The sequence below is a fragment of the Euleptes europaea genome, chromosome 8 (genome assembly GCF_029931775.1).
Source record: "Euleptes europaea isolate rEulEur1 chromosome 8, rEulEur1.hap1, whole genome shotgun sequence".
Taxonomy (NCBI): Eukaryota; Metazoa; Chordata; class Lepidosauria; order Squamata; family Sphaerodactylidae; genus Euleptes; species Euleptes europaea.
Window position 1 is genome coordinate 2,273,263 of NC_079319.1, and position 19,550 is coordinate 2,292,812.

Here is a 19,550-nt window from a genome sequence, read left to right on the forward strand (position 1 = left end):
CAGGCGACGCCCGCGAGAAGGGCCCGATCGGCCGCGAGGCCTAGCGCCGCCGAAGCCTCTATGGGGGGCCGGTGCAGCGACGGACCGGCCTCCCCCGGACCCGCGAGCCCGGCCGGAAAGGTTCCGCTCGGCAAGGGAGGGGAGAGAGAGGAACCGGAAGCCAGCTCGGGCGGGCGTTCTGTTTCCTTTTAACGGCCCGCCCACGTGTCTTGAAGGAGAGGCTGCCCTACGGACCTCTAAGAAGGGAAGCGTCTCTCCTACTACTGTTTGACAGAGCAGTCGCTTGCTGGGTTGGTGTGTAAAAATGTATTTGGACCAAGAAGCGAGGCTAAACGAAGCTGCACTGCCATCTATGGACATTTTAGTTCAGCGATGCAAGTGAGAACCAAACGCTACAAAGTCTGCAGTAGTAGAAAAGGGCAAGAGTCCAGTAGCACCTTAAAGACTAACAAGAATATTTTCTGGTAGCCTGTGGCTCACGAAAGCTCATACCCTACCAGAAAATATTCTTGTTAGTCTTTATGCTGCTACGAGACTTTTGGCCTTTTCTACTACTGCAGGCAGACTAACACGGCGACCCACTGTGAATTAACTACAAAGTCTGAGGGATAATATATTTATTATCACGAAAGCTCATACCCTACCAGAAAATATTCTTGTTAGTCTTTATGCTGCTACTAGACTTTTGCCCTTTTCTACTACTGCAGACAGACTAACACGGCGACCCACTGTGAATTAACTACAAAGTCTGAGGGATAATATATTTAAGGCTCTGAAGGCTGTGGAAAGTCAGTTCAGAAAGCAACAGAGAAGAAAGAGAAAAAAAAATCCTTTAACTGGAGGAAAAGTTCAATTCCTAACAAGGCACCTAACAATTATACATCGCTGGTATTGCTATGACTTCACCTGATCAGTTTGCGCTTTTATCAAATTTTAATTTTGCCCTTCCTCAAAGGAGTACATGGATCTCCTTTTCGCATTTTATCGACCACAACCCTGCGAGGTGGGCTGGGCTGTGAAAATTACTAATCTGGGGCCATTCAGGGAGCTACACGGCAAATTTGAACCCAAGTCTTTAAGGTTGAAAATGAGGAAATTGAAATTGTTCAAGACTTTCTATTCCTTGGCTCCATCATCAACCAAAAGGGAGACTGCAGCCAAGAAATCAGAAGGAGATGGAGACTGGGAAGGGCAGCCATGAAGGAGCTAAAAAGGATTCTGAAGTGTAAGGATGTATCACTGGCCACCAAGATTCAGTTAATTCATGCCATCGTATTCCCTATGACTATTTATGGGTGTGAAAGCTGGACATTGAAGAAAGCTGATAGGAAGAAAGTAGATTCCTTTGAAATGTGGTGTTGGAGGAGAGGGTTACGGATACCATGGACGGCCAACAAAACAAATCAGTGGGTTCTAGATCAAATCAAGCATGAACTGACCGTAGAAGCTAAAATGACTAAACTGAGGCTGTCATACTTTGGTCACATTATGGGAAGACAGGAGTCTCTGGAAAAGACAATAATGCTAGGAAAAGTTGAAGGCAGCAGGAAAAGAGGAAGACCTAGCAAGAGATGGATTGCCTCTATAATGAAGCCATGGCCCTCAGTTTCCAAGACCTGAGCAAGGCTGCTAAGGATAGGATGTTTTGGAGGACATTGATGTATAGGGTCGCCGTGAGTCGGAAGCGACTTGACGGCACTTAACATACACACAAGAAAACTTTCAGGTAATAACGTAATTGTGGAATTTACTAGTATTTATTCAGTTGACATAAATTGTGGTGGCTAATCATAAGACTTTCTATTCCTTTGCTCCATCATCAACCAAAAGGGAGACTGCAACCAAGAAATCAGGAGGGGATTGAGACTGAGAAGGACAGCCATGAAGGAGCTAGAAAAGATTCTGAAGTGTAAGAATGTGTCACTCACTGGCCACCAAGATCAAGTTAATGCATGCCATCTTATTTCGTATTTACTATGTATGGGTGTGAAAGCTGGACAATGAAGAAAGCAGACAGGAAGAAAGTAGATTCCTTTGAAATGTGGTGTTGGAGGAGAGTGTGACGGATACCGTGGACTGCCAAAACAACAACAATTCAGCAGGTTATTGATCAAATCAAGCCTGAACTGACCCTAGAAGCTAAAACGATTAAACTGAGGCTAACATAAGAACACAAGAAAGGCAATGCTGGATCACACCAAGGCCCATCAGTACTTCACACAGTGGCCAACCAGATGCCTCTAGGAAGCCCCATTTTGGAGTCCATTGATTCATAGGGTCGCCAGGAGTCTGAGGCTACTTGATGGCACTTAATACACAGTCAATCTACAGAAGCTAAAATGACTCAACTGAGCCTGTTGTATTTTGGTCACATTCTGAGAAGACAGGAGTCACTGGAAAAGACAGTCATGCTAGGAAAAGTGGAAGGCAGCAGGAAAAGAGGAAGATGCAACAAGAGATGGACGGACTCTAGAAAGGAAGCCACGGCCCTGTCTGCAAGACCTGAGCAAGGTTGTTAAGGAGAGGACGTAGGGAGTCGCCGTGAGTCGGAAGCGACTTGACGGCACTTAACACACAGAGACCTCTAATGGAAAACCCATCACACATTTCCTTCGCAACTCTGTAGTGCTGATTTTCAATGGATCCCAGGCAAGTCAATTAGCGATCGGGGCTCCCATTATCGTCAATGGGCTGTGCTGTTTCTGTTGACATTTAAGACTGCACATAGCAAGCAGATTGCAACGATCATGTGACACCACCTATCACCTGGCTGTCACTCAGATCATTGCAGTCTGCTTGCTATGTGCTTGCGGCTCACGAAAGCTCATACCCTACCAGAAAATACTTTTGTTAGTCTTTAAGGTGCTCCTGGACTCTTGCCCTTTTCTACTACTGCAGACAGACTAACACGGCAAGTTGAGATATTTATAATCTGCTTTTCTTCCCGTCTCCTGACGACCTCCCATTTATAGAATCGTAGAGTTGGAAGGGACCACCAGGGTCATCTAGTCCAGCCCCCCTGCACAATGCAGGAAACTCACAACTACCTCCCCCCCACACATCCCCAGTGACCCCAACCCTCCCCGCCCACGCCATGCAGGATCCCACAATCAAAGCACTCCCGACAGATGGCCATCTAACCTCTGCTTAAAGACCCTCAAAGACAGGGAGTCCACCACCCTCCCAGGCAGCGCATTCCACCATCGAACAGACCTCACCGTCAGGAAGTTCTTCCTAATGTTTAGGTGGAATCGCTTTTCTCTTAGTTTAAATCCATTACTCCGTGTCCTAGTCTCTGGAGCAACAGAGAACAAGCTAGTTCCCTCATCAACATGACATCCCTTCAAATATTTAAACATGGCTATCATGTCTCCCTCAACCTTCTCTTCTCCAAACATTTTGTTCCAAACACCTGGCTTTCATGTTTGTGATTGTGTCATATTCCCCTAATTATAGGCTTGCCAACCTCCAGGTGGCACCTGGAGATCTCCTGCTATTAGTTGATCTCCAGGCGAGCAAGATCAGTTCCCCTGGAGAAAATGGCTGCTTTGGAGGGTAAGCTCTAAGGCATTATACCCCACTGAGGTCCTTCCTTCCCCTCCCCTATCCCCCCCCCCAATCTCCAGATATTTCCCAACCCAGAGCTGGCAACCTTACCCAATTCACAGTTCACTTCAAAGTGGGAAAATTCAATTTCCTCAGGGAATCCGGTCTGCCATACAACCTGACAGCGCAATAGCCTGTAGCAGGGTCTTCTTGAGAGCTGCTTCATGCCCCAGATGCCAGTTTCAGCAGAAGAGTGTCAAAGAAAGTGGGAGTTTTATGCTTTTGTGGAAGGTAGGGCAGGAAAGATTGTACGAGAATATGCGTTCTTTTGTGCCATTTCTGGCTATTCTTACCTGTCACAGTGGCATTTGAGAAGAGGATGTATGATATGCCTGCTAACCATATGTGAACTTGCTGTAAAATAAACCATAAGAGACATGAGTCAGAAGTGCAAATGGGCATGGTTGTGGAAATGATAATGCCTCCTAGCTGAACAGCTGCCCAACATTTTTGTTTACTGCTTGGAGCTTGGTACCAGTTTTAACCAACATAAGTTACTTTTAATAGTGTTCATGTATTGCATTTTAATGTATTCTTGTGAGCTGCTCAGAACCTGATGTCAGGAATGGGTGGCATACAAATCTAATAAATAAATAAATACTGAACTTTTTTTATTTATTTAATCAAACTTCTACCCCAGCCAAGACCAGGCTCAGAGTGGCTACCACACAAATCACTCCCTTCCCCACATAGAACAATAAGTTACAGTCAGAACATTTCCACCAAGTGTGTACATATACATGACATGTTAGGTTCCAGCATTATGCGGTGTTCAAGTATGGATTGTCTCTATTACTTACCATCTGAAATGGCTGAGAAATGGGCAGGAAAGGAATGTGGGAAGAGGGCGGGAGTGGACAGGAGAATTGACCCTCACGCCATCTTCTGGGCTCTTCCGTCCACATTTACCATCTAAACTGAAAGCTGCCAGAAGTCACCCTTGCCAATCTGGAAATTCTACTTCTGTTCCCAAATACTTGTTGCTGAAAGGTTGCCAGAAGGCCACCGGATTACACAGGTAGCCGTTCTACTCCTGCCTGCACTAAACAACAAACAGAAAGCTGAATATCCCAGCTCAGAGAGGTGGGGACCAAGTTATGCTTTGTAGAACCGTTGAAACCCGGTGTGGTATAATTTTGTTTTGTTTTTTAAACATTTTTTTAAATTGTTCATTAACAATTTAACAAGCAAAGCAAAACGAGAGACTGTGAAATGGTTTTTTAAACATTTTTTTAATTGTTCATTAAGGAATGCAAAGCAAAACGAGAGACCATGAAATGGGACTGGACAAACCCCTGAAAGGTGGAGGGGTGCGGGGGGGGGGGAGGTATTCCCGCAGAACAGTTTAGAAACAGCTCTTGAACGCCTCCTCAGCCTTTCCCCTGTGACCCAAACAGACGCGAACGTGATGGGAAGTCCGGCTCATCGCTAGCTCTTCAGAGGGACGTGGTGCCTTGAGGGGTCTCAGGGTGAGCACTTGGATGGCCAGCAGGTGAGGCCTGCAGGCCGTAGAAAGCCTCCATTTGCCTCCGCTTGTCCTTGGCCCTGATGATGGTCCTCTTGAAGAGCTTGAGGTAGAGCTCCACGGCCGTCGGGCTGTCGTCGTTGCCCGGAATGGGGTACGTGATGATGCAGGGGTTGCAGTTCGTGTCCACCACCCCCACGGTTGGGATGTTCATCTTGGCAGCGTCTCGGACAGCCACGTGCGGCTCAAAGACGTTGTTGAGAGTGTTGAGAAAGATGATGAGGTCTGGCAGACGGACGCCCTCCCCATACTGGATCTTAGCGTTAGTCAGCAAGCCCCCTTGCCAGTAGCGGGTGTGGGCGTACTCCCCGCACTCCTGGGCCGTGGTTTCCACGAGATGGGCTAACTGCCGATGGCGGCTGACAAAGAGGATGATGCCTTTGCGGTAGGCCACGTGAGCCGTGAAGTTGAGGGCCAGCTGCAGGTGTGCCATGGTTTGATCCAGGTCGATGATGTCCTGATCCAAGCGGCAACCAAAGATGTACGGCTCCATGAATCTGTGGAGAGAAAAGAACACATGAACACATGAAGCCGCCGTCTACTGAATCAGACCCTCGGTCCATTAAAGTCAGTATTGTCTACTCTGACCAGCAGCAGCTCGCCAGGGTATCAGGCAGGGGTTTTTCACATCACCTCCCTCCCTAGTCCCTTTAACTGGAGATGCTGGGGATTGAATCTGGGACCGTCTGTATGCCAAGTAGAGGCTCTACAAACTGAGCCACAGCCTCTCCCCTAAAGTCACATGAACACATGACGCTGCCTTATACTGAATCAGACCCTGGGTCCATCTGACTCCTGCCATCTGTCAGCAAGGCTGATTCTATGACCTTGAGCAGATGATGAGAGGGAGGGCATCTTGGCCCTCTTCTGGGCATGGAGGAGGGGTCACTGGGGGTTGTGCGGGGGGGGGGGAGGTAGTTGTGAATCCCTTGCATTGTGCAGGAGATAATTCCCAGCGGGTCACTGTGTTAGTCTGTCTGCAGTAGTAGAAAAGGGCAAGAGTCCAGTAGCACCTTAAAGCAGGGGTGGGGAACCTTTTTTTCACCAAGGGCCATTTGGACATTTATAACATTATTTGCGGGCCATACAAAATTATCAACTTAAAAAAATTGGCCGACCAAGCCCCAAGCAGGCAGCTGCCCCAGATGACCCCCACATGTGGGCAAGCAGGCAGGCATCCAACCAGTGGCATCTTGGGCAGTCCTAGCAGCTCCATAGCTATCGACTTCTGCAAGAGGGAAAGAAGTTTCCTTTTCTCTGCAAAACAAAATCACATCTGCCTTGAATAGAGGCTATTCCTGTCTGCGATAGGGTGCAGATCACCAATCTTAGATCCTTCTGAGCTAGAGACCTGCCAGGGCCCACGAAGGGCCAGACCAAACGACTTTGCGGGCCTTAAACGGCCCCCGGGCCTGACGTTCCCCACCCCTGCCTTAAAGAGGAGCAAGAATGTTTTCTGGCAGGGTAGGAGCTTTCGTGGGCCGCAGCTCACGTCTTCAGATAATTGTGCAGGAGGGTGGACTAGATGACCCTGAGGGTCATTTCCAATTATCCTCGAGCTCGCTTCAAAGGCTTCCCCGGGAAAGCGGGGGGGGGGCTCTGGAGCGGCGCCTCTCCCCCCCCTTACCACCCCCCCAGCCCGCTCCCCGGCCCCCCACTGGCCTGTGGCGGCTGCCCTTCTTGTGCCCCAGGTGGACCCGGGCGTGCAGCAGGTCCCGCAGGGAGAAGAGCTCGTGCAAACGGAAGAAGTCGGCGTGGCGCAGCGGCTCCTGCTCCAGCCCCGCGCGCTCCTGCGGGCGGGCGGCGGCGGAGGAGGAGGCGGTGGTGGTGGCTCGCAAGCGGCTCAGCCGGGGCCCCGCGGCCCGCAGCAGCCTCCACGCCCCAGCCATGCTGCAGCCGCTGCTCGCCCGGAAGCCCCAGCCCCAGGGAGGCGCGGCCAGGGCGCGCGAGGGAGGGAGGGAGGCAGGATCCCCGCACAACCCGCCTCCTGCGCGGCGCTCCAGCGGGGAGGTGCGGCTCAGACGAAGGGCAGCCTTGCATGTGTGTTAAGTGCCGTCCAGTCGCTTCCGACTCCTGGCGACCCTGGGAATGCAAGTCCTCCAAAGTGTCCTCTCTTTGACAGCCTTGCTCAGGTCTTGCAAAGTGAAGGCTGCGGCTTGCATGGCCCGTTGCAAACAATGGGAGGAACGGTGGCCATTTGAGACCGCACACGGCAAGGCGATGGCAACGATCCTGTGACACCGCCTCTCACCTGGCTGTCACTCGGATCATTGCAATCTGCTTGCTATGCGCTTGCGGCTCACGAAAGCTCCTACCCTACCAGGAAATATTTTTGTGCGTCTTTAAGGTGCTACCGGACTCTCAATTTTCCCTGGGTAGACAAAAATATCCGGCTGCGAATTCTCTCTCTAGCACTGGGTTGATTGATTTGGAGAAGCTGGCCTGCACACGCAGCCCTGCAAGGTCGACCCCGCCTCGGCCCCTTCCTGCTTGGAAGGGCCAGCTAGAAATCACCCCCCTGTCCAGTGCCCCCCCCCCACGTGCAAATCCCAAGGGGACACCCCTCCCCACTCCCCCTACCCCACCCCTTCCCACTCCCCCTACCCCACCCCTTCCCACTCCCCCTACCCCACCCCTTCCCACTCCCCCTACCCCACCCCTTCCCACTCCCCCTTCTCCCCAATGCATGCACATGCGCACTAGACGCCCCGCTCGGGCCCCCTGCGCAGCCGCGCGCTCCCGCTGGAGCAGGAAGCCGGGCGGCCCTCTAGGCGTTCCTTCTCTATGGTGAGGCGGGCGGCCGACCAGCTTCCGGCTTCCTGCTCAGGGCAAAGGCAGGCTGGGGAGCTGTGGCAGGTAGGTAGGTAGGTAGGTGGTGGGTCAAAGGGTGGGGGGCTTTTGGCAAGTGGAGGGGGGGGTCGCTCTGCACTGCCAAGCGGGGGGGGGAGGGCTTCTCCCGCCGCCCGCGCTCAGGAGCGGGTCCTCAGCGGTATACTGCCTCTGTCCAGGGAGGCTCTACTGCTAAAGCGGGTGGGATTCCCGAGGCGGAGCTGTCAAAGCGCAGGGCGGCCGCTCCTAAATGTCCTCCTGACCCCACCACGGGCAAAGGGAGCCTGGAGGCAAACGGGGGCCTGTTTCTGGGGTGTTGGTTTTGTTTATTGGCTTCCTTTACTGCTTTTCCCCCTAGTGGGGACCCAAAATAGCTTACATCGCCCCCCACCCCCCCGTTTTATCTTCAAAACCAACCCTGCTAGGTAGAAAAGAACAGGAGTCCAACAGCACCTTAAAGACTAACAAAATTTTATGACTATGCGAAACGATTGTGATGATAAAATACAATATCGATATGGAGAAATCCGTATTGTGATGGATATGCTATAGCTTTTTAACAGTATTTTTATTGTATTGATGGAGTAGATATTTTAAACAGCAATTTTGCTAACGAGCAGTTTCTAATTTAGCTTGTTACTTCTACCCAGAACGTTTTTGAATCTGTATTAGAATGAATAACATTAGGTATAGAAAATAGTGGTAGCAAATATTCAGGATTAATTCAGTATCCAAGACTCAGTATTATGGCATTTATGAAATGGATTTTATTATCAGTAGTCAAGAGGTTATTATCTTACAGTAGGATGGGAATTGGCACACTTTGGAAGGGTGAAATGGCTGAATGTATTGTATGTAAGTGGAATTTATTTTGTTTTTCTTTTTTGTAAAAATAAATGTATTTTAAAAAAAATTCTGGCAGGGTAGGAGCTTTCGTGAGCCATGGCTCATGAAAGCTCCTACCCTGCCAGTAATTTTGTTGTCTTTAAGGTGCTACTGGACTCTTGCTCTGTTCTACTGCTAGTGACAAACTAATACGGCTACCCATCATGATCTGTCTCCTGCAGGGTAGGTTAGGCTGAGACTGTGGCTAACCCAAGGTCATCCAGTGAACCTGCGTGGAATTGGGGACGGGGGTCTTCAAAGCTGCTCCTTCCAGATCCTGGTCCGACGCTCTAACCTTTGTGCCCCTTTGGCCCTCTAGTTTTTGGGTGGGTGTTGATTTCCGCCCGCTGCGTTTGGCCTGCCTGGTGGGGCCAAGCAGTTGTTTGCGGCCGTTGGTTCCTGGCAGGAGGAGTCGCACGGATCTCCCTGGTTTCACTTTTTTTTAAGAGCTGGAGGAAACGAAAGAGAAAACCACAGACGCGGCTGTAGTAGATATTAAACAGCTGTCTCTGTAGTCGGCTGGATTGCAACTAGTAGTGTCCTAGAAGAGGAGTTGCAATGAAGATGCTAAATGAAAGGGGAGGGTCGGAGCAATTTAAAATAAATTTGCTTCTAGCAGAAGCTTGTGGACTATAGAGCCCCCATGGCCAGTTTTATGAGGATGGTCCTCGTGTTGTAGCTGTGCATGTACAAACGTTTGAAGGGGAAAAAAAGGTTTTGAGTTGAGAAAGGGGGCATAGTAGAGGTTTCCAAAATTATGCGTGGGGTGGAGAGAGTAGACAGAGAGAACTAGTATTTTGGGAGAGGGAGAAAAAGAACTTGAGGGCATCCGATGAAGCTGATGGGCAGGAGATACAGGATGGGCTAATCACAGCTCTCTTAAAGCTCTCTCAGCCCCACCTACCTCACATGGTGTCTGCTGTGGGGAGGGGAAGGGAAGGTGACTGTAAGCTGGTTTGATTTTTCCTTAAGTGGTTGAGAAAGTCAGCATATAAAAACCAACTCTTCTTCTTCTCCTCCTCCTCACAGCGAGTGATTAAAACGTGGAATTTGCTGCCAGAGGATGTGGAGATGGCCACAGGCAGAGATGACTTTAAAAGGGGATTGGACAGGTTCATGCAGGAGAGGTCTATCAGTGGCTTTACTAGCCATGGGGACTAAAGGGAACCTCCATGTTCAGAGGCAATCACCCTCTGAATCCCAGTGCCAGAAGGCGACTTAGGGAAAGGCCTCTATGCTGTGTTGTAAGACCTCCAGAGGAACTGGTTGGCCACTGTGTGAGACAGGATGCTGGAATGGATGGATGGCTGACCTGATCCAGCAGGGCTGTTCCTATATTCCTAGGTTGTAAACCCCAGGGCGAGAGAGCTATGAAATGCAGGAAGTACAAGATGAGATATAATTATGTAAAATTCAGACAGAATCTGGAAAAGTAGATACATCATTCACTAGAGCTGTAACAGGTGGGAACACCCTGTTCTTAGTTCTGCTAAATTCTTAGTCGAAAATGCTGTGCAGACTTGTATTGTGGTGCATTTCTGAATGTGTTTTGAAACCTGGCCAGCTTTTAATGTTAAGAATTTCTGTAAAAGGTGTATGTGATTTGGTGAGAGCAATGTAGTGGTTACTGATACAGTAATACAATATAGCTTTGGTATATAATAATAATACTTGGCATTTGTGCTGCACTTTAATTGTTCAAAGCGCTTCACAAACACAGTTGGAGTTGTCTTTACAACAGGCCAGTAAAGTTGGATAGTGGCTGGCACACAGGAATATTGTACATCTGTGTGATTCAAGACCTTTGTTCACGATCACTGCTTTGCATACACGTTTCTCATTGGGTGGCAAAATTGTCAGAGGCAAAGGTTAGAAAAAACAAGTAGCTCCATAAACCTGAGTGACTCTTCCCTGTACAGAAAAATTACAAGAAAGCCCCTGAACAAAGATGCTTGTATTGTGCTTTTCAATACTATGTTAATGCTTAAATATTTCTGACAGTTATTTTAGGTAAGTACAGAATTGGTAGCCTTGCCTTGACTTGAAAAGCTTGAAGATGTCTGAAGAGGAAGAAAAGCTGAATCTTCGTCGCCTTGAGCCCGCTATCCAGAAATTTATTAAAGTTGCTATTCCAACAGATCTGGAGAGGCTACGGAAGCACCAAATAAATATTGAGAAGGTTGGTCTTTCTTCTGAATCTTAATGTTAAAGAGGTGTTGTGAAATGTTAGGTGGGCACCGGCCCAATTTAAGCAAAGCTGAAATGTTTTGATTGAAGTCTTACTGTGGAATGTGATTTGCCAGTTGATAGAGGAGATACACAATCTAATCTACCAGTTGGTAGAGGAGATATAGAAGATAGAGATAGAATTCAACAAGATCTGGAAACATGGGCGGATATGAACGATGCAATTCAACAAGGATAAGTGCCGAGTTCTACATCTGGGTACCAAAAATGAGGGACATGCTTACTGGATGGGGGATACACTTCTGAGCAGCAGTGTGTGTGTGATCAAGATCTTGGAGTATGGGTGGACCGTAAGTTAAATATGAGCAGCCAGTGTGATGCACCAACAAAAAAAGCTAATGTGATCTTGGGTGCATCAGCAGAGTCATAACATCCAGACTGCAAGATGTCATAGTTCTGCTGTACACGGCATTGGTCATGCCGCACCTGGAGTATTGTGTGCAGTGCTGGAGGCCTCACTTCGAAAAGGATGTGGGCAGAATGGAGCGGGTGCAGAGGAGAGCGAGGAGGATGATCAGGGGCCTGGAGACCAAGCCCGATGAGGGAGGGCTGAGGGAATTGGGAATGAAGGGCTGTCACTTTGTTCGCTTGAGACCCAGGAAAGTTGCTGGCGTACACTGGACACATTGCTGACTGTATAAGGCAGCTTTATAAATAATCCTGAGGCAAAATCATAAAACCAGCAGTTGTTTTAAAAATGCCCTGACAACAATGAAATCAATCAGCTGCCTGCTAAAATGGGAGAGGGTCTCTTCATCTTGCCTAGACGTTTGGTGACCGTTGTGGTCAAAGCCCTTCCGTGGATCTAACGTCTCGCACTGAGGGCTTATGAAGCAGATGGCCTGTCTGTAACTGGTGGTGGTATACAGAGAGGCGTGCCCTTAGAGAAGCTGGTTCAAGGCCCCAAAGGTCTTTAGCAGTTACATCAAAGAGCCAGTGTGGCTGTAATGATTGGTTTTAGGACTAGGATCTGAGAGATCCTGGTTAAGATCCCCACTCTTCCAGGAAACTGACTGGATGACTTTGGGCCAGTCATTCTCCCTCAGTCTGACATACCTCACAGGGTTGTTATTAGTTTCAGAGGGTAACAGTGTTGGTCTGCAGAAGAAGAGAAGAGAAGATTGGAGTCCAGTAGCAACTAACAAGATTTTCTGGGTATGAGCTTTTGAGAGTCAAAGCTCCCTTCATCAGGTACAAGTTGGAATGGAGATCCCTGAACCCTTATATGCCTATCAGAAGTTGGAAAGGGTGTTGCATAAAAGAAACTCGGGATGCAGAGTTAAAGTTTATACCCCAAAAAATCTTGTTGATCTCTGTGGTGCTACTAGACTCAAATCTAGGGTAATTGTTCAGTGTGAAAAATGATTCTTCAATGCCTGTTTCCCGCCCCCCCCCTCAGTCTTCTACCTGCAATATCCACTAAGTCGGTTCTCTCCTTCTCCCTTGCTTTTTAGTACCAGAGGTGCAGTCTGTGGGACCGGTTGCATGAAGAGCACATCAATGCCGGGCGCACGGTGCAGGTGAGAAAGCAGCAGCTGTGAAAGTCAAGAGAGAAGCTCTTATTGAGTTTTATTGTGAATGCTGTTGTCTTTTTAAAAACTGGAAAACGAAAGCGTAACCCCTGCCACCCGAAGGTACCTCGATGGTGATATGAGTGATGCAAAAAACACGGATGCCAACGTGCAATTTGCCTTGTCAGGCTATCATTAGCCATCAAGAAAGGCGTGACGTGAAATAATTATAAATGTTCTAGTAGACAAAGACATGTTATTACTTACTAATCATCCCAGATCTCTGCCGGTGATGGAACGTCCGGCCAAGAAAGACTCATTGCAGTGGCAGAATGACACCTGAGGAAGGTCCTGGCTTCGAGTTGATGCTGTTGGATTGGGATTACCAAATAATTTATTTTATTCAATTTGTACCACACTCTATTTTTTGGCCAGGACCGGGCTCAGAGCAGCTAACCATTGTTAAATAACCCAACACATAAAATTCAACAGGACTATACACTAAAATCAATAAAAATCAATAAACAATTATAAACAATTCTAAACAATGATCCATTGAAACATAATTATACGAATTGGCTCTGTTAATAGAACACTAGGGCATGGAGAGTCTGGGGGGGGGGAGGCAATCAGGACCCCCACCATAATCGATAAGATGGAAACAGAGACAAAAAAAAAAGGTGGGAGAAAGGGAGGCCAGCCATGATAAAAACGGTTGCTGCTCTCAACCGTAGGCCTGGCGGAACATCTCAGTCTTACAGGCCCTGTGGAACTGCATGAAGTCCTGCAGGGCCCTGGTCTCATCTGAGAGAGAGTTCCACCAAGCCAGGCCCGAAAAAGGCCTGGCTGAGGACAGTGGGACATTTTTCAGGCGGGGACCACCAGTAAGTTGTTGTTAGCAGTGTGTGAAACTCTCTTGGGGTCATACCAGGAGAGGCGTTGCAGCTCATATGATTGTCCCAGACCATTTAGGTTCATGTTCTCCTGAACCTGTCAAATTAGGGGTCTTCCCAAGTGCCAGTCATGTAATTTCAATTCTGTTCAAGGTGAAGAAAGGGACATTTAGCAAATGGAACTGCATTGTTTTTTTTCTAGAATTTTTTTTGGGGGGTGAGGGGAAAGTATATATAAATATTTTTAAGAGTATTGAGAAGGAGTAAAATGCAAATAGAATAGAATCTGTGTTTGAGTGTAAAATTGGCTAGCTCCAGTACACTGCATAAAATAAAAGTTGGAATAAAATCAGTTTATTCATTTAAAACATTTTTATGTTGCCTTTCCACCCGATCAGGGTCTCCAAGGCAGCGGACATGAAAACATTTGAACGATGAAAAACAACATTAAGAATTATAAAATAATTCAGTAAAAACACATAAGCTTAACCAGAACCAGGAGGAGGAGGGCCAATAACCATTATTGGGGGGTATGCCAAGCAAAATAAAAAAGCCTTCACCCACTGGTGGAAGACTCCGATAGAAGGAGACAGACTAATCTTCAGGAGGAAGTTCCAAAGTTTTGGTGCCACGACTGAGAAGTCCCTTTCCTGCGTTGCCATCCCTCTGGCCTCTGATGGTATAAAGTCCTTCTGTATGTGATAGTGATAAAGTTTATTGTTTGTGGCCGAAGGCCATCACAATCTATCATACAAATCATTAAAATAACATTGAAATAACTTTAAAACAGTCTGACCCCAAAGAAGCTAGTAATTAAATTCCCTGATTACTTTAAGGATATTGTTCCCATGGCCAATTCGGCCCGTGAACAGTGTCACACTGAGATCAAAATAAGAAAAAAAAAGTAAGTATCTAACTAGCCCATAAAGAAATTAATATTTTAAAATCTTAATTGTCTGGGAAAGAAATTTGGCAATAGCCAATGTAATATTAAAATCCACCCTCGCTAAAATAACCTTCAAATTATCCAATCTGGAGAAAATGCCCTCATTAAAAACATCTTTAGCTTGGATGTTCTTTGCTAAAACAAAGATTGAAACTTGGTAGGAAACATCAGGATTGGCGTCTGATAGGAGAAAGAGCAGCTTCTCTGGATCTGGAAAATGATTTCGGCCCTTTAGAAATGCTCCGAGAAATTTAGATCTGGGCTCTGTGTAAAGAGAACAGAATAAGGTGTAATGAATTATGTCCTCTGGAGCTGCTCCACAAATACGTAGGCGAGAGGCCCTTGGTGGCCTTCTGTGTATGAAAATGTCACGAATGCAGACTGCCATGGGGCCGCGGGCCTGCTTTCCTTCAGCCCATTTCTCCCACCCAAAGAAATGCACAGGGGTCTCCCTTGCCGGCTGCTCTGTGTCTTGCACCCCAGGGTTTTAACAGCATTAAAAACAAAACAAAACACTCTTGCAGCAACTGCGAGCAAATATCAGAGAGATGGAGAAACTTTGCTTGCGGGTCCGGAAGGAAGACCTGCCGGCTCTGCAGAGATTGATTAGCCCGGTGAAAGAGGAGGCCTTATCTGCCATAGAGGAATTTCTGCGCCTCCATTTGGAGTCTGCCGAAGAACTTAAAAGACAGTTGAATGAACGACAGGCGTCGCCTCAAACACCACTGACCAGGTCGACAACTGTTGGAGAAGGTGAGAGGGCTTGAGTTGTCTTCTGTAGCTTTTTAAGAAGTATATTTTGAGTTTTATATAGAAGAAGAAGAGTTGGTGTTTATATGCTGACTTTCTCTATCACTTAAGGGAGAATCAAACCGGCTTACAATCACCTTTCCCTTCCCCTCCCCACCACAGACACCCTGTGAGGTAGGTGAGGTTGAGAGAGCTGTGACTAGCCCAAGGTCACCCAGCTGGCTTCGTGTGTAGGAGCAGGGAGACAAATCCAGTTCACCAGATTCGCCTCTGCTGCTCATGTGGAGGAGTGGGGAATCAAACCCGGTTCTCCAGAGGAGTCTACCCCTCCTAACCACCGCTCTTAACCACTACACCATGCTGGCTCTTGGGTGGGGCTGTGGCTCGGTGGAAGAGCCTCTGCTTGGCATGCAGAAGGTCCCAGGTTCAATCCCTGGCATCTCCAGTTAAAGGGGTCAGGCAGGTAGGTGATATGAAAGACCTCTGCCGGAGACCCTGGAGAGCCGCTGCTGGTCTGAGCAGACAACACTGACTTTGATGGACTGATGGTCTGATTCAGTAGAAGGCAACTGTATGCGTGTGCTCTTCAGCTTTGTAAACAGGGTAGAATAGATTGAAGCAACTGATATTTCACTGCTGGAAAATGATCCATGATTGATGTGTCAGTAGTGATTACTGTGGGAACGATCCCATCAAAGTTAAGTACACTGAAGTCCCAACGAGATTGGCCAGCCTAACTAGTACATAATTTATCCTACTTGTTCTCCAAAGAGCTGAGGGCAGCACACAGGGGTCTCTCTTTCCCATCTTATCCTCACAACAACCCTGTGAGGTAGGTTAGGCTGAGAGTCTGTGACTGGCCCAAGGTAACCCAGCCAACTTCGTGGCAGAGCAGGGATTTGAAACTGGGTCTTTCCAATGCTAGTCTAACCATTACACAACACTGCCTCTCTGGAATACATTCCGTTTCACATGCGTTACAGGTTTTCCCACTGAAATCAGTGGGACCTTGATATGCTTTGCTTACGCAGGATCTTGCTCTAAGTGTACGAAAAATCCCTTGCAAATATTCAAATAGGAATAAAAGGGAGCACAGTTTGGTCAGCTAATTAAATAGTAAAATCCTGCAGGCTAGACATTTCCATAGCATTTCTGCTGTTCAGTTTTCTCTGTCCCGGTTGAGATTTGGATTCTTAAGCAAGGGTTGCCTTAGGTGCCAGGGATCGTGCCCGCTTTCTGGTCTTGGGCTGACATGTGGCTCCTGACATTTAAGTAGGTATTTACTCAGGAGAAGTTCATGCAACTTAGTGCATGAGAGCATAGATGTTTCTTAATGTAGGAGTACTGCATGTTCCTAAGACTTACAATCTTTCCACTCAGAAACATTTCACGACCCCGAAACGGAAGGCACCTCTCAGAGTTTTAGCCAGCTGTTTTCTCCGCTCCCTGAAATCCCCCAGGATCAAAATGCAGCTGAATCGTGGGAATCTTTGGAAGAGGTACCTCTGCATCCATTGCTTCTAGCCGCCCTTTTCTTGCTTTTAATCCGATTTTATAAGGAAAAGGGGGAACACTTTTTGCATTTCGTTGCAGGACTTGATTGAACTGAGCAATCTCGTGACTGACTTCTCTGTGCTAGTTAATGTGAGTATAGCGAGAGCCGGTCTCTTAACTTTACTTCCGCATCATAAAGGAAGGAAACAAAGAGGTGAATTCTGTTGAAGCAATAATGCATGTTTATGTTGTAACTTTTCCAGAAGTCACTTCCGTTGTCTTCTAGCAATTGCTCATGTGATGTTGCCATATTGCATTGCTTTGAGGGAAAATTCCTCTCTCGTTTTGCACTTTGAGTATGTTTATCAATAGTTATGAATGAGCTGCCCATAAGGCGGCTGCAGGCATCAAGAGAATGATGCAGTTGCGGTCCTGGTGCTAGACTTTCTGAGGCTGTTTGTTGGTTTCCTGCTGCTTCTGGGCAGCATGGATCACTTTAAAATAATAGAATCGTAGAGTTGGAAGGGACCACCAGGGTCATCTAGTCCCACCCCCTGCACAATGCAGGAAATTCACAACTACTCCCCCCAATACCCCCAGTGACCCCCTACTCCACGCCCAGAAGATGGGGAAAAAACCCTCCAGGATCCCTGGGCTAATGTGGCCTAGAGGAAAAGTACTTCCTGACACCAAAGTGGCCATTGGCATTCCCCTGGGCATGTAAGAAAGGGCCACGAGAGCCAAACACTGACGCAACCCTTCCTGCCCTCCCTCTCATGATTTGCTTAAGTTCACTTGTCATTGCTTTGCATGTAGTCCCAGCAGGAGAAAGTCGACAGGATCGAAGACCACGTCAACACTGCCGCTGCAAACGTTGAGGAGGGAAACAGAAGCCTGGGAAAGGTAGGGTATGAGCTTTCGAGAGGCAGAGCTGTCTGGCAGTGGGAGCTGACGTATTTCATAGAATCATAGAGTTGGAAGGGACCACCAGGGTCATCTAGTCCAACCCCCTGCACAATGCAGGAAATTCACATCTACCTCCCCCTCACACCCCCAGTGACACCTACTCCTTGCCCAGAACACTGGCCTACTTTCCAGGACTGTTGTAAGAATTGCAAGATAATATATGTGGAGCCAGTGCAGTGTAGGGGCAAATGAGTCCAACCTGGGCCAGGAAGAGCTAGATTGAAATCTCTGATGTGCCATGCAGGTCCCAAGGGGATCTTGGAGCAGTCACAATGCAAACATTTTTACTTCAAAAACAGGAAACAGTTGACACTTATCAGGGGTCTTTAAGACCAGCTTCTTTTCACACAGCATTTTAAGAAATTCATTGTGTAAGTGCTTTTTATACTCGGGAAAACTTCAGAGAAAACTTGCATGTGTGTTTAACTATTAAATTTGTGAGCTCACAAGAATTCACACCAGTGAATTATTACTGGGACTTAGTTAAGTCCATCTCCTTTGAAACTAGGTGTGTAACATCCATGTATTTAATTTCTTAAAATGAATGCTTGGGAGACTTCTGCTACCAGACAAAAGGCTCCCTTAACATCTTGTAATTCTTGGCCCAAGAAAGCGGACATACTGCAGCATGATCTTGGGATCCAGGGGAACGTAAGTTGAATATGAGCATCCAGTGTGATGCAGCAACAAAAAAAGCTAATGTGATCTTGGGGTGCATCAACAGAGGCATAACATCCAAATCACAAGATGTCATATCTCTGCTGTACACTGCGTTGGTCAGGCCACACCTGGAGTATTGTCTGCAGTTCTAGAGGCTTCACTACAAAAGGGATGTGGGCAGAATGGAGCGGGTGCAGAGGAGAACGACGAGGATGATCAGAGGCCTGGAGACCAAGCCCTATGAGGAAAGGCTGAAGGAGTTGGGAATGTTTCATCTAGAGAAGAGGAAGTTGAGGGGGGACATGATTGCTCTCTTTAAGTATCTGAAGGGCTGTCACTTAGAGGATGGCAGGGAGCTGTTTCTGTTGGCAACAGAGGATAGGACTTGCAAGAATGGGTTTACATTGCAGGAGGAAAGGTACCAGCTGTATATTAGGAAAATGCTTTTTACGGTAAGAGTTGTTGGACAGGGGAATCAGCTGCCTAGGGAGGTGGTGAGCTCCCCATCACTGGCAGTCTTTAAGCAGAGGCTGGACAAGCACTTCAGGGATGCTCTAGGCTGATCCTGCATTAAGCAGAGGGTTGGACTAATGGTCTTAATGGCCCCTTCCAATTCAATGATTCTATGATTCTCCCGGGCAGGGGGGAGGGATGTCCTTGCAGGTGGGTGTTCTAAAAACGATTCTCCCCCCCTCCTTCCCCTTCTCTTTTGCAGGCTGCTAAGTACAAGCTGGCTGCTTTGCCTGTGGCGGGGGCGATCATTGGGGGCATCGTGGGGGGCCCGATTGGACTCCTCGCTGGTTTCAAGGTGGCAGGGATCGCAGCCGCCCTTGGTGGGGGCGTGTTGGGCTTCACCGGTGGGAAACTGATTCAAAGGAAGCGGCAAAAGAGGATCGAGGACATCTCGTGCAGCTGCCCCGACCTTCCCAGACAGGGTGACGGGCCCTCCACCTGAAGGACGGCTGCCTCGACCCGGTGAGGCCGGCCGGCCTGCTTGCTGCCGTCACTTTGAATGTATCTCACATCCCTGCGGACAGGAAGTGTGCCTTGGGGTTGGCTCTTGTTCGGGAACTGGAAGGGATCGTCCTGAAAGACTTTCTCAACAGGTAGCACCAGCCCCTTCGCTCTGAGCCTCAAGAATTATGCGTTTTGGCATAAGAAACATAGCAATGGAAGGTCGTAGGGTCTGCCAGATTACCCTCACCATATCTTTTAAAGGGTTTTTTTAGTGTTCACAA

At 47.9% G+C, this 19,550-nt stretch overlaps 2 protein-coding genes across 2 annotated transcripts; one reads left to right on the forward strand and one right to left on the reverse strand.

Moving 5' to 3' along the window:
- Positions 1 to 5,042: 5,042 nt before the first annotated feature.
- Positions 5,043 to 7,020, reverse strand: MRPS2 (mitochondrial ribosomal protein S2). The gene is made up of 2 exons (XM_056854618.1): positions 6,794 to 7,020; positions 5,043 to 5,628 (listed from the first exon to the last, which is right to left on the reverse strand). Exons 1-2 carry the CDS (start codon positions 7,018 to 7,020, stop codon positions 5,043 to 5,045), a joined length of 813 nt encoding a protein of 270 aa, XP_056710596.1.
- A 3,845-nt stretch (positions 7,021 to 10,865) lies between these two features.
- STX17 (syntaxin 17) lies at positions 10,866 to 19,267 on the forward strand. The gene is made up of 7 exons (XM_056854619.1): positions 10,866 to 11,024; positions 12,547 to 12,612; positions 14,967 to 15,195; positions 16,573 to 16,691; positions 16,786 to 16,836; positions 17,503 to 17,589; positions 19,028 to 19,267. The coding sequence occupies exons 1-7, from the start codon at positions 10,902 to 10,904 to the stop codon at positions 19,265 to 19,267; spliced, it is 915 nt and encodes a 304-aa protein (XP_056710597.1). The 5' UTR covers positions 10,866 to 10,901.
- Positions 19,268 to 19,550: the final 283 nt, after the last annotated feature.